Below are 14572 nucleotides of genomic sequence, written 5' to 3'. Positions count from 1 at the left end.
GGTAGCCGAAGAACTGCCCCTATGGGAATTAGTACGGTGATTGTACTGCATGATATGTCACCAAGCTACTATCCCTTGACCTTAAAGAGACCCTAAAGAGCAAAACGATTTTTCTCGCATTAGTAAGGTAGTCTTCCACGATACCAAAAACACCGCGCTTGCTGCGAGAAGACGCTTAATAAGCGAGAAAACGCGCAAAAAGAAAATACAGGTGGCGACGCCACCTTGGAATTGCCGCACCATTTGCCGTGACGTCACGTATTTTTGACGGCGCCTGCTTGAGCCTACGTAGTTCCTAATCGAAGTACATTGTCCTCTGAGGGGGCCAGAGACTTAACATAACCAGTTTGTGGAAATTTCGTCGAGCCAGTGGCACCAAAATACCTTAAATGCTCTTTCAAATCTTTTACGTCACGAATTACAAAGTTCGGCGCGAAATTTAAACATGAAACTTTGAACTTGGTTTTCTCCTCTAATAATAAACCTATGGTGGTGAAATAAACTACACGAGAGTTCTCCAAGCACACTTTATCAATCTAAACCAATTCATTGTTTCTCTTTAGTGTCCCTTTAATAACGTGTTTTGCGTACTTTTGCAGTTCTTAATACATCTGATGGCATCAGCTTTATGGGGCGTTCATTCTTAACTCGATAAAACTATCAAGATGCCTTTCCTACTTTGAGGAATTACAGGAATGTAATTGAACTGCCCGCCAATTCCCGGAGTGGGAATGGGCTAAGTTTTTTCATTCCGAGGAATTGAAAGGAATGGAATTGCGGCAAGTCCTAATTCCCCTGAATGGTACTCGAATGGTATGGAGGCTCCCATTCCGCAACACTGCTTCCCACCCACTGCAAAGTGCCCAGCCATAATTCCTCGTCATCCGCCACAGCACAAAGTGCACTGCCTTAAAGATGTGTAGCGGGTACCCCGTTTCTCCAAAAAATGACGAAAAATTGCATAGTGGGAACTTCGCTACTTGAGAAAAATTACGATGATTTATGGCGTAGTGGGTACCTTGCATGTGTACTTGTATTAGTTGCCCCAAGAGAACCTACAACGGGCTCTACAAAGTCCGCTCTTCCAGCTTTCGCTGCGACTGTGCTGCGTGTTCCGCGCAGGCCTGGCGATCCTTTTATCAGAATAGCGGCCTCGGACATCAGAGAGTACACTCAGTGACGTGCTGCGTCTGAGATCGTGCTCACTCCCTTGACACAAAGCGTTGAGCCCACTAAAAAAATCGTATTTGTCTTTTGAGAAAATAAATACTATGACTTTGAAATTAATACTGCTTTGAGCAAGTAGGTATAGAATTCGTGGTAGAGTTGCTTCCGCTTCTCTGAAGAACGTGTTTTACCCTTGTCCCACTTTCCAAAGAGGAGGGAAGTAACTACATCACAAATCCAATGTTTTTATGATTACCTTAACTTCAAACTTTTGCTTAAAAAACCGTTACGAACCATTACGGAAAATTTTTTTTTCGTTCTGGAACAGAAACGGAACGGAACTTTTGGCGGTGGAACGAAACTAAAACCGAAACGAAAAACATTTCATTCTGACACCCTGGCTGGAGGCGGCGACCGAAGTGATTCGACGCGAGTTCAGCGCGTTTCGCTTCAAACCGTTCTTCTAGCACCTGTGTCGACGCCCGTTTCAACCGGGTCAACGCCGTGCGCACCGCTGCTGCTTCGCATCCTATCAGGGTTCCCTTCGGGGAGATGGTCCAAGTTTTCTACATGTAGCTCTTTGAGACGGAACACAGCGCGCACAAGCGAGATATTTGTATTTCTTTTACTTTATACGTTGTCACTTTGCGTTTTTGCATGCTTGAAAAAGTCGCGCCTTTTACCCGTACCTTAGACGCTAAGCAGCATTTGCGTCGAAATACAACGCTAGCCATCACTTTCCACGGCGTTATGAGACGCGCGCCAAACCGGACTACTTCGCGTGGCAGTACTTGTGCAGACGCTCCGCAACCGTAGCTTTCCCTTCATTGCCACAGAAAGTTGTCCCCGAGTATAATGTTTGCTTGCTTTATTAGTTTTCTTTAGTATTGCATGTATTCATGTTCTGTTTTTAAGCATCGGGACGATGCTTTTTCAGAGGGGGGCATTGCCACGTGCGTTTCTTATTATCACGTTTGCTGTATTTGGTTTTCGCCCACAAAGACTGTCAGCAACGCTCAGCGCAAACCACGCCTCATTGTTCGAGAAGCTTCGCAATTATTGTAGATAATTTTGTTAAGATTGCACGCAAGACGCGAACACTCGAGCTTAAAGGCCAACTCCGGCAATTTTTCGAGGTCCATGGATCTGAAATAAAATTCGCTGGGTACATTCCTTTTCACGTTCCCGTTATTTATGCCAAATTACAAGCTGGAGACATATGCTGATTCACTGAAAATGAATTTTATTGATTGCCCCGACTCTCCCCACCTCGCTTCCCAGAATTATTGGCAATAGTGTGTGCGTGACGTAATTTTTGTTAAGCGGAAGTAACGGAACCGAGGGGCCCCTAGAGCGTCTGCTATCCGCAAGGCAACAATCGCGAGTGTTTGGCGAGCGCTTCGTTGGCTGGGCATGTGAATTTCAGTTCCTTGTGGTAATGCGTGCGATAGGTGAAGTGGTGTCGCGTTGTGGGCTGCACACGATTCCCCGTTGGCAGTCACGAAACACTAGCACCTAACGATTACCCTGCGTCTCTATATTAGTTTTAACTAGCAACGCCGGTTTACCGCATGGAAAGTAGAGTAATACCCTACCGGCTAAAGAATGCACATGCGTGAACACCACGGGAACACTTTCCGTAGCATATACAGGGTGCACCGTGACCGGGCCTATCGGTATACGGTGAGCTGCACATCGTGCGAAACAACGTAACCTAATGGTGCGAAAGGTGGCTCATACTTGGCTTATATTGAATTCCTTCGGCCGTACCAATGCGATGTTGAACGCCACTATTGTCAAACTTATGCACTATTCCCATAGCAATATTAAAAAGCTTTAGCTAGTCCGCGAACTTCTCAGCGATAGCATTTTACCCGATCACGGCCCCACAAACTTGAGCTGCCTAGACAGGTGGTGCCATCTGGCAGTGTAATGTGCAACCAGGCAAGCAAAGAGCTAAACAGGTGTGTTCCACTTCATCGAAGAGGAATGGCCATTATAGTTGGCCTCCAAATGCGTCGGAATCGCAGCTGTCATTTTCCGACAGCTAACTTGTGCACGTGACACGGTCAGTCACACGCAAGATTTCCGACGGAGTCGCCTTTCAACTGAGCGACTGCTCTTTGCCACTTTCACAGCTTTCATACTACGTGCTGGCGGGACCGGCATGCCTTGCATGATTTCCGGTTTTGTCCCCACTAATACATCATGCGAAGACAGTATGCTTGGTTGGGTTTCGGTTTCGGTGTTGCGCTTTTTTGCTTATTTAAAATTATTCTCCAATTTGCCGAGTGTTTCTGCTATCGGGCCCGTGACAGGAGCGTCTCTGGAACATAAAAGCACCATTACTTTGACATGGCCAAAAAATCGCCGGAGTTAGCCTTTAAAGGTCCAATCACCCGGCGTCGGCTCAACCCCCAGGATCCCCTTTTCCTCGGACACGGCAAAGCCATGCACGGCGAGGCGTGAGAGGGGTCGAAACCCCCCGTTAGCTCGGGTACGTGGTGTCGCTACACACCAAACGCCTACTTGCGCAAACGCCCCTGCGGGGCTATGAAGGAATGCGAGAAAAACCAGCGGGAGGACCATTGTTAGTTTATTTTATTTTACTATACAGCATACAGAAGTTAGGTGTGGTAAAAGAAATCAACAGCAGACAAAGTGGCTACCTACATTTTTACAGAACAAGAAAACAAACAAACACAAGAGCACATCCCAGTTCACACGCTAAAAATAATTTAGGCATGGCATTGAAGACTGGGGTCTCTCATCAGTAAGAAAAGAAAGATGACAAATTGCTGCTTGTATTTACAGACACGTTCGAGACCACAAGGCTTTGTTTCCAAGCATGACAACAGAGCTAAATGCAGCCCGCATTACAAGTAGTGGTAGGCGCTTGAAGATCTTGCTGACTATCGCACAAAACACCGCCTGGCATTTCAACATGCTGAGAATCTCCTGGGCTAGCGGCACCTCTGTACACAGAAAGAGCACTGGTGTGAATTCAATAAGCGCATAAGAGTCAAAACAGCTGCAAAATGCAGCTGGTCTCATAAGTTATTGTTGAACCAACACGAATAATAATGGCCCACAAACATTTTCCAACACTTCAGAGAAACAGTGTCAATGTTTGAATCAAAGCACACCAGAGGAACAGTAGCTCCCACATAGCTAAGAAACCACACTGCCAACAATTAGTAACCTTAGAATGTCCTAAATATTATGTTTCAGTTCAATGCTCTCCATTTCCACAGCATGATGCCTGCAACTGAACAAAAAAAGTGAGGCCCTCTTGGTTTCAAAACATCAACAAAAGTCCTGTCGTCCCACGGACTCTTCGTGCATCAATTCAGTATGCACACACTGCACGATAAATAATTTCAAAACCTAGAAAATCCCACAGGCCATCCTGCGTGATTGAAAAGAACAAAAAAGCTCTTTCCTCGGTTGTTAAACTATGCAGCTTCCATTTAAAAACTCCAGCTTCTGCAGGAGCAGCGTGGTAAGTTTACCTACGAAAGCCAGCTCTACTGAGTGTCCTGCCTCTTAGTGCTGTCGGGGCTCCTACATTCTGAACACGGAGAGACAAGGCTTGGGGCGGGATCAACCGCTTGGTGAAGTCTCCAGCACTGGTCCAATTACGAGAGCAAATCTGCACAGAAAAGTTAGTGGCAAGAGCTGTGACAAGTCCACACTGGTATGTGCGGGTGATTTGTCAGGGCAGGAAGCTTTGACCTACTAAAGGGGGGACATGGATTTACATATATTTGTGTGTGCAGATTATAAATTCCGGAAAACAGGTAGATGCAATTAAAAAAAAATTTTTTTTTATGGATTTTGCTAAATCTTTCGATACGGTCTCTCACAATAAATTACTCTTCTAAATTGGATTTAATTCTTAAAAATACTCAGCTTCTAAACTGGATTTCAGGTTATCTTTCGAATCAAAAACTGTACGTCTTTTTCAATGATCATTGTTCTCGTACAGTACCGGTTGACTCGGGTGTCCCCCAAGGCTCCGTGCTCGGGCCCCTCCTCTTTTTGGTGTTTATAAATGATATATCACATGATATACCTGTAAAAGTCAAGTTATATGCGGATGACTGCATCCTATACTCGGAAGTAGAAAACCATACAGACAAAATTAATTTAAACAATGCATTTCAAAAGGCCATTCGTTGGTGCGATAAATGGCAGATGTCAGTTAATTTTAAAAAGACCGTTTTCATGAAAATTTCTCACAAACGTAACCCTCTTCATTTTGCATATTCAGCCAATAATGTTTTTTTGCAGGAGGTACAACACTACAAGTACCTTGGTCTTTGGATTTCGAATGACCTTAAGGGAAGATGCGGGTCGAAAAACGCGAGTTTTCTAAAAAATTATCGATTTTTTGTTTTCACCTGTTTTGTTAAGATTAGTACCTCTACTGTTCTGAAAAAAAAAAAAAAAAAAAATCAATGTCGAGACTCAACTGGAAATGCTTTAAAATTGCGTCTAAAGAGCTCAAGGTGGCTGTCAAAAGGCCGAAAGTGTGTCATCTTCGAGCACCTTGCCGCTGATAATGCGCCGCCGCTCGCCATTGTCGACCGCATGAGGCGAAGAGCCGAGCCTCACTCTTCAAATAACAACGGTTTCCCGCGCTGCTGCAGCGCAAGAAATAATAAAGAGAAGCATGTTTTTGCCGCCTTTTTCGAGTGCCGCAACTGGCTTTAAATCACGTGGTACGGATCGGGAGCCACCATTGGCCGCTGCGCGCCTGTGTGTGCTGTGAAGCCTACTTGCAGGATCCGTGTCTAGTCGAGCAGCGCAGCTGAACAACGCTTTCCTCGAGTGCTTATCCGTTATGGATGAAGAAAGCCGTAGGAAGGCGCGGTCACCGGCCTGTGAAGTTTCACGCGGCACACAAATTTCGAGGACGTTGGCGCAAATCAAAGCCGAACATTCAAACCACGCAAAGAACGTCTGCTGCCGCAAGGCGTAGTGACAGCGACTCCGATGCGTCCAACGAGTTTGCCGCGGCATTCGAATATTCGAAGTTCGGCATTCGAAGACGGACTCTTCGAAGACGAAGAAAAGTCACAGGACGACGAGTCTTCGTTGATTGCTGATATGACAGCACTAAACATGTTGGTTTAATCGAGGGCACTCCAGTTTTGAACGTGTTCTGGAAGAGCTTGGCGTGCTCCCGTCTCATGATCTGGTTGCTCTTGGCACATCACGGGACAGCACAGGCCAGATAAAAATGTCTCAAAAACTAACAGGAGAAGCCAAGGGCTCGTCGGCGTGCGCTGAAGAAAAAATCTCTTGTCGAGGAGTCAGCTCGAAAGAGCCGTGAGGGCCAAACCTATGGTGCTGGCGCATTTTAATGGCAGTGGCCACTACAAGGAGGATTGTTCTTTCTTGTGTACAAATTTCGTCGCATTCAATGACATTTTTGATAAATAAACATGCAATTTTGACTTTAAAACTCGTTTTTCTCAAAACACAAATTTTGCCATTTTTGTCAATGTGCCCCTCCTTTTTCGGGTACTTCTGGTGCTCAGATCTGCATGAAATTTTTCCCAAATTTTTTCCGAAGTACGAGAAATGCAATTATCTTGTTTAAGTTTCAATATTCTTATTATATAATAAAGAAAACTTATGTAAACTTTTACTAGGGTAGGAGAAATATGAACTTCCCACGTTAAAATTTTTCACGTCTAGTACATATTTTGTATGGACTTCTTAATTAGTTATTTGCATTGCACATTTTATTTCAAACATTATGTACTATCATATGTAAAAAATTATTGAAGTTTAGGTCTGAAAAGAGGGGGGGCAAAAGGCTTAAGTTTTTCACTTTGTGATGATGCAGAACTAAAAGTATGAAACTTGCAAGAAAACTAATTATATATTTGAAATCAGCATAAAAAGTTCTGTAAGCAGCTCAAGTTTCATTGCTCTAGGGTGAATATTAATAAAGAAAAAGTGTCTTCGAGTAGCATCTCCCCTTAACTGGACGAGACATATTAACACTGTAATAAGCTCATGCAATTACAAACTATTTTATCTTAGACGAGCTCTCAAGCTCTCCACTCCCGTCGTTCGCTTTATTGCATTTAAGACAATTGTTCAACCTACTTTCGATTATGCATCCATAATTTGGTCCCCTCACACTAGAGAAAATATCAGCGAAATGGAAAAAGGCGGCAGATCCCACGCATTGTGGGAATCGATGTAATGTGAAGCAGCCAGCAAAGAGCTTCACACATCGTCTTGCATGTCATTGAGGAAAATGCGTGTCATGGTTTTCATGTTAACTCCTATTATTTATGTCCGACACACAGTAACGTCGCGCAATACCAACTTCCGGGTGGATCAAGCTAGCGAAACGGCCGCCAGCGCACCATGAGCGTGGCACGTAAGTCATGCTGTACATGACATGTGTGTCATGACTTTCACGTTAACTCGTGTTACAGTCGACGACCGATAATTCGGACTCCAGGGGGAACGTAAATAAGTCCGAATTATCGAATGTCCGAAAAAACGAATGCGTCAGAAAAAAAAATGCTTTTATTGACACTTCAGGGTCCCGGTGGCCGAAAAAAGTTGTCAATGCGTTGCTGCCCGCACTTCCGCTTACGTGCAACCAAGTCCGTCTGTATCTCCGCCAGTGTGATGTGATCGCTGTACAATGGCGAGCTGGTTTCGTTCGTGAAGGCAACGCGTCTGTGCGGCGCACTTAGCGGTCGCACAAAGAGGCAGCATGAATGGCGGCGCGGCGTGTTTGGGTTCTCGCCTATTAAATGCGTGCACTACGTGTGCAACTGCACCAGGCCACATGCACTATCGAGCAGTTGACTGAAGATGCTTATTGTAAGGCTTGTCAGCGATTGAGCCGTACTGGCGCGTTTGCCACCTGCCGCCATCACGCCTCCGTGCATTTTTTTTTATTCAAAATACCCCTAAAGGCCCTCAACGAGGGTATTACATAGGGGGACATTTTACAATAAATTGGGAAAAATAACAGAGTGTGAAAAACGGTAAAAAGTACAATCTTGGCAATTGGCTGGTATACATACAGTCAGAAAACAACAACAACGACAATGAAATAAATGCAAACTACAACATACTGAAGTAACTAGACACAAATGGTAAAAAAAAGAAAAAGGTGCAAGCATAGTAGGCAGTTACCGAATGCCTACGCAAACAGAGTACATGAAATACTGAAATGCACAATACAAAAGGAATACCGCTACAATATGCGAAATGAAAAAGAAAAAAGGTGAAAAGAAATGAATTAGGTAGGACACCACGTTTAGGTAATAAGAAGATCTTGAAGTTTCGTTATGTTTTTTTCGGTAGCTACGTGCGATGATAAATGGTTCCATTCAATGATAGTGTGTGGTATGAATGAATTAGCGAAACGATGAGTGTGACATGTGGGTCGTTTGACTTTGCACTGGTGATCGCGGCGAGGAAAAATGACTGCAGGGGGCTGAAAGAAATCGTCAGAGAGAATTGAATGATGGTATAGTTTGTTAAAAAGCGAAAGGCGAGCTGCTTGGCGACGATGAGATAAGGGTTCAAGTTCGGCGCGATCTCTTAGTGCAGTGATGCTTGAATGACGTGAGTAATTTGAAAAAATAAAACGCACAGCACGGTCTTGCAAGGATTCAATATTCTGGATAAGATAGGCTTGAACTGGGTCCCAAATAGCTGAAGCGTATTCGATTTTTGGTCGAACGAGTGTTAAGTAGGCAAGCTTACGTATATAGGGAGGGGCATTTTTTAGAGAATGTTTGATAAGACCGAGTGAACGATTAGCTGAAGCAAGGACGACGTCAATGTGATAATGCCACATGAGATCTGATTAAAAGTGAACACCAAGGTATTTATAAGTAGTACTAAGTGTTATTTCGGCATTATTTAAAACGCAAGATGTTGGTATGCGGGCATTATGTAGGGTAAATGACATTAACTTTGTTTTGGATTCATTCAGGGTCATTAACCATGAGGTGCACCAAGTATTAATATTGCCAAGGTCGAATTGAAGAAGCTCACGATCGGCATTACTGGATATGTTACGGTATAGTACACAATCATCGGCGAATAGTCTAATATGGGACGACACACAATTAGGCAAGTCATTAATATAAATTAGGAAAAGCAACGGACCTAAAACACTTCCCTGAGGGACACCTGATCTTACGTTCACATAATTAGAATGAGAGTTATTAACGACTGTGTACTGTGTTCTGTGCGAAAGGAATTCTTTAATCCATGCAATAACATTGGGGTGAATGTTAAGTTGGGTTAGTTTTAGTATAAGCCTGTGGTGGGGAACGCGATCAAATGCTTTTGAATAATCCAGAAAGATAGTATCAACTTGAAAACCAGAGTCTAGTGATGAGTGCAAGTCATGTACAAAACGGGCGAGCTGAGTGTCACAAGAATATCCTTTGCGGAAACCGTGCTGTTGCTTAAAGATGATAGTGTGTTCCTCAAGATAGTTCATGATTTGAGTGTAAATGATATGTTCCAGTAGCTTGCAGATTGTATTGGTTAAAGAGATTGGGCGATAGTTGAGTGGTACGGAGCGATCACCGGACTTAAAGATGGGAATGACTCTGGCCACCCGCCAGTCGTGAGGAATGATACGAGATGCTAAAGATTGGGAGAAAAGGGCACACAGAATGGGCGAGAGGCTCGATGAGATATTTTTCAGTATCTTGTTGTTCAACCCGAGATGGTCAGATGCGGTCAGATGCGGAAGAGAGCTTAAGATTATTTAATAATGTGTAAATTCCTTCTTCGCTGATACTTATTTCAGGCATCGTTATGTCAGCACGATTACTGATGAGAGGGCTGGACGTTAAGTCCTTATGTGTAAAAACAGATGAGAAAGCATTATTTAGTAAGTGAGTGCTTTCACAGTCGGATACAATGTCGCCATTTGGATTAGTAAGTGCAATTTCCTGATGGCTGCGTGGGTTGAGAATACGCCAAAAACGTCGCTGGTTATTTGCGAGAAGAGAGGAAAGGTCATTTCCAAAGAAAGAGCGTCTTGTTGTTTTTAACAGAGATTGGTATGCTTTTTCGCACGATTGGTAGCGTTTTCATGAATCCGAAAGACGATTTTTGTCAGCATTCCTGTACAGGCGTTTTTCTTATTGCTGAGACGACGGAGCCGATCGTTAAACCACGGTGTCAAGTCGAAACACTTGATTATGGCCATAGGAATGTGCGCGTCAATCAAATTGATAAGTGTGCTCTTTAACCACTTCCAGTTTTCCTCTACTGATTGCGTTAAATAAGCGGCTAAGAAAACATTAGAAAAAGCTGATAACTCAGAATTGATTATATCGAAGTTAGCTTTCTTGTAACATCGTATAACCTTGTTCGTTATATGGTGTTTCATAGGTAATGCTGAAAGCTTGCCGATTCCACTGCTTATCCGTAAAGACATCGCCGCACGGCGCCGTGATAGCGGCCCCTTTGAATTTCCGGTCCGCTTCACCCCATAACACTTCGGCATCGCGACAAAGCTGACTTTCGGACTCTGCTACTGTCGCAAACAGGTCGACTCACGAAAGCGCTGGTTCGAACCTACGAGATGATAGACGCGGCAGAGGTGGGGGCTTCAATTATTGCCTTTTGGACCTGCAATTTGGGCAGAAAGTCCGAAAAATCGGACACCGAAGAGTGACATGACATGCATGTCATGATTTTCATGTTAACTCGGGTTATTTATGTTCGTGACACAGTCACGTCACAAGATACCAATTTTGGTGTATATCAAGCTAGCGAAACGGCCGCCAGCGCACCATGAGCGTGGCCCGTAAGTCATGCTATACATGACATGCATTTCATGATTTTCATGTGAACTCGTGTTATTTATGTTCGTTACACAGTCATGTCGCAAGATACCAATTTTGGCGTATATAAAGCTAGCGAAACGGCCGCCAGCACACCATGAGCGTAACGCGTAAGTCATGCTGTACATGACATGCCTGTCATGATTTTCATGTTAACTCGAGTGTTATTAATGTTCATCACACAGTCACGTCACGCAATACCGATTTAGGGGTAGATCAAGCTAACGAAACGGCCGCCAGTGCACCATGAGCGTAACACGTAAGTCATGCTGTACATGACATGCCTGTCATGATTTTCATGTTAACTCGTGTGTTATTTATGTTCGTCACACAGTCACATCATGCAATACCGATTTCGGGGTAGATCAAGCTAACGAAACGGCCGCCAGCGCACCATGAGCGGGGCACGTAAGTCATGCTGTACATGACATGCGTGTCATGATTTTCATGTTAACTCGAGTGTTATTTATGTTCATCACACAGTCACGTCACGCAATACCTATTTAGGGGTAGATCAAGCTAACGAAACGGCTGCCAGCGCACCATGAGCGGGGCACGTAAGTCATGCTGTACATGACATGCGTGTCATGATTTTTATGTTAAGGGAAGATGCTACTCGAAGACACTTTTTCTTTAATATTCACCCTAGAGCAATGAAACTTGAGCAGCTTATAGAACTTTTTATGCTGATTTCAAATATATAATTAGTTTTCTTGCAAGTTGCATACTTTTAGTTCTGCAACATGACAAAGTGAAAAACTGAAGCATTTTGCACCCCCTCGTTTCAGACCTAAACTTCAATAATTTTTTACAATTGATAGTTCATAATGTTTCAAATAAAGTGCAGAATGCAAATAACTAATTAGGAAGTCCATACAAAATATGTACTAGACGTGAAAAATTTTAACGTTGGAAGTTCATATTTCTCCTACCCTAGTAAAAGCTTACATAACTTTTTTTTATTTTATAATAAGAATATCGAAACTTAAACAAGATAATTGCATTTCTCACACTTTGGAAAAACTTTGGGAAAAATTTCATGCAGATCTGAGCACCAGAAGTACCCGAAAAAGGAGGGGCACATTGACAAAAATGGCAAAATTTGTGTTTTGAGAAAAACGAGTTTTAAAGTCAAAATTGCATGTTTATTTATCAAAGATGTCATTGAATGCAACAAAATTTGTACACAAGAAAGAACAATCCTCCTTGTAGTGGCCACTGCCATTAAAATGCGCCAGCACCATAGGTTTGGCCCTCACGGCTCTTTCGAGCTGACTCCTCGACAAGAGATTTTTTCTTCAGCGCACGCCGACGAGCCCTTGGCTTCTCCTGTTAGTTTTTGAGACATTTTTATCTGGCCTGTGCTGTCCCGTGATGTGCCAAGAGCAACCAGATCATGAGACGGGAGCACGTCAAGCTCTTCCGGAACACGTTCAAAACTGGAGTGCCCTCGATTAAACCAACATGTTCAGTGCTGTCATATCAGCAATCAACGAAGACTCGTCGTCCTGCGATTTTTCTTCGTCTTCGAAGAGTCCGATCTTTTTCTGGGAGGCTCTCACACATTCTAATGCCGCGGCAAACTCGTCGGACGCATCGGCGTCACTGCCACTACGCCTTGCGGCAGCAGACGATCTTTTCGTGGTTTGAGTGTTCGGCTTTGATTTGCGCCGGCGTCCTCGAAATTTGTGCGTCGCGTGAAACTTCACAGGCCGGTGACCGCGCTTCCTACGGCTTTCTTCATCAATAACGGATAAGCACTCGAGAAAAGCGTTGTTCAGCTGCGCTGCTCGACGAGACACGGATCCTGCAAGTAAACTTCACAGCACACGCAGGCGCGCAGCAGCCAATGGCGGCTCCCGATCCGTACCACGTGATTTAAAGCCAGTCGCGGCGCTCGAAGAAGGCAGCAAAAGCGTGCTTCTCTTTATTATTTCTTGCGCTGCAGCAGCGCGGGAAACCGTTGTTATTTGAAGAGTGAGGCTCGGCTCTTCGCCTCATGCGGTCGACAATGGCGAGCGGCGGCGCATTATCAGCGGCAAGGTGCTCGAAGATGACACACTTTCGGCCTTTTGACAGCCACCTTGTGCTCTTTAGACGCAATTTTAAAGCATTTCCAGTTGAGTCTCGACATTGATTTTTTTTTTTCAGAACAGTAGAGGTACTACCGTATTTATTCGAATATAGGTCGACCTTTTTTTCCCAAAAATGTTGCCCATAATCAGCTATCGACCTATATTCGTGACCAAAGAATCTCGACCTATATTCGCGATCAAAGCGACCAAAAGCACCGCACCTATGCCGTTCAACTGCCGCGCCTGCTGTTCTTCAAGCAGTTCCTGCTACATACGCACATTATATACCATAAAATCTGGTATAAAAACCGTACCCGTTCGCCTTTTCCGACTAAGTAACTAAGAAAAAAAAAGTTATTTGTGCAATAGCTGCACACCGCCTTTTCAAAGCCCCCGCAAAATGCAGCCGCTCCGCCATGTTTGCGCTGGAACCCGTGATTTCCCTAGGTAGGCCGTGAAGTCCCTAGCCCCCTAGCCGTGCTGCCTGCCGACGCGCAGCCGCACTGGCACTGGCCTAAGGCCTCACTCTTTGTTTGTTGTTTGATCTGACGTGACGGTTCGCATTTGCAAATGCGCGGTTGCGACGGTGTCACGTCGGTAGCGCTACACAGCTGACTTCAAGCGTCAAGTGATACTTTTTGCCGAGAATTCCAGCAATTGTGCCGCTCAGCGTGAGTTCGACGTAAAAGTTGATTAGGGGTTGGCGGAAGCAGCGGGACCGACTGTTCGCGTGCAATGGATGGCGTCGTGCTTTTCGCGGCCCAGCAACTGGCAGGCATGACGCTCTTGAAAAAGAACTGAGGCTCCGGGCGTCAAGGAGGCCCTGCAGAAGGCCAACAGACCTGGTCGTCATACCGCTAGGTATGACGTCCCGGCTACATTAAGGACCGGGTGGCGAAGAGTTACAAAGAGTGGCTTGAAGGAGGATGCTGCAATGACACCGACGGGACGCCGCGAGAAGGGCTTCCCTCAATGAAGTTGCGACGTGGGTGAAGGACGCGCGGAAAGACTTGCCAGCGGAAATTATCGTGACTGGCTTTAAAAAGTGCTGCATTTCCAACGCAATCGATGGCAGCGAAGTCGACGTCATTTGGGATGCCGAGGATGCCTGCGAAGAATCCGACAACCTTCCTTGCACATCTGACGAACATGACACTCCCGGCAGCGACTAGGGCGCTAAGTTAATTGTAAATAAAGGTGTGCTATGTTTCAATTTTCCTGTTTCTAAAAAAAAAAAAACATGGGTCGACCTATTTTCGAATATTTTTTTTTATTTCTGGTAGAGTGCTATAAGTAGGGGTCGACCTATATTCGTGCCCGACCTATTTTCGAATAAATACGGTAATCTTAACAAAACAGGCGAAAACAAAAAATCGATAATTTTTTAGAAAACTCGTGTTTTTCGACCTGCATCTCCCCTTAACTCGTGTCATTTATGTTCGTCACACAGTCACGTCGCAAGATACCAAT

At 44.5% G+C, this 14572-nt stretch overlaps 1 protein-coding gene across 11 annotated transcripts in view; it reads right to left on the bottom strand.

Moving 5' to 3' along the window:
* Positions 1-3752: 3752 nt before the first annotated feature.
* LOC119397049 (ensconsin) overlaps positions 3753-14572 on the bottom strand; it is a 177079-nt gene continuing 166259 nt past the window's right edge. For all 11 annotated transcript variants that reach the window (XM_049417305.1, XM_049417306.1, XM_049417307.1 and 8 more), the window contains one exon: positions 3753-4819. In XM_049417305.1, the coding sequence (XP_049273262.1) occupies positions 4806-4819 (14 nt within the window). In that variant the 3' untranslated portion in view covers positions 3753-4805. The remainder of the gene's footprint in view (positions 4820-14572) is intronic.

This window comes from Rhipicephalus sanguineus, chromosome 6, assembly GCF_013339695.2.
Source record: "Rhipicephalus sanguineus isolate Rsan-2018 chromosome 6, BIME_Rsan_1.4, whole genome shotgun sequence".
NCBI lineage: Eukaryota > Metazoa > Arthropoda > Arachnida > Ixodida > Ixodidae > Rhipicephalus > Rhipicephalus sanguineus.
Note: the sequence above shows the minus strand (reverse complement) of the source record. Positions and strands in the feature narration are given on the sequence as shown.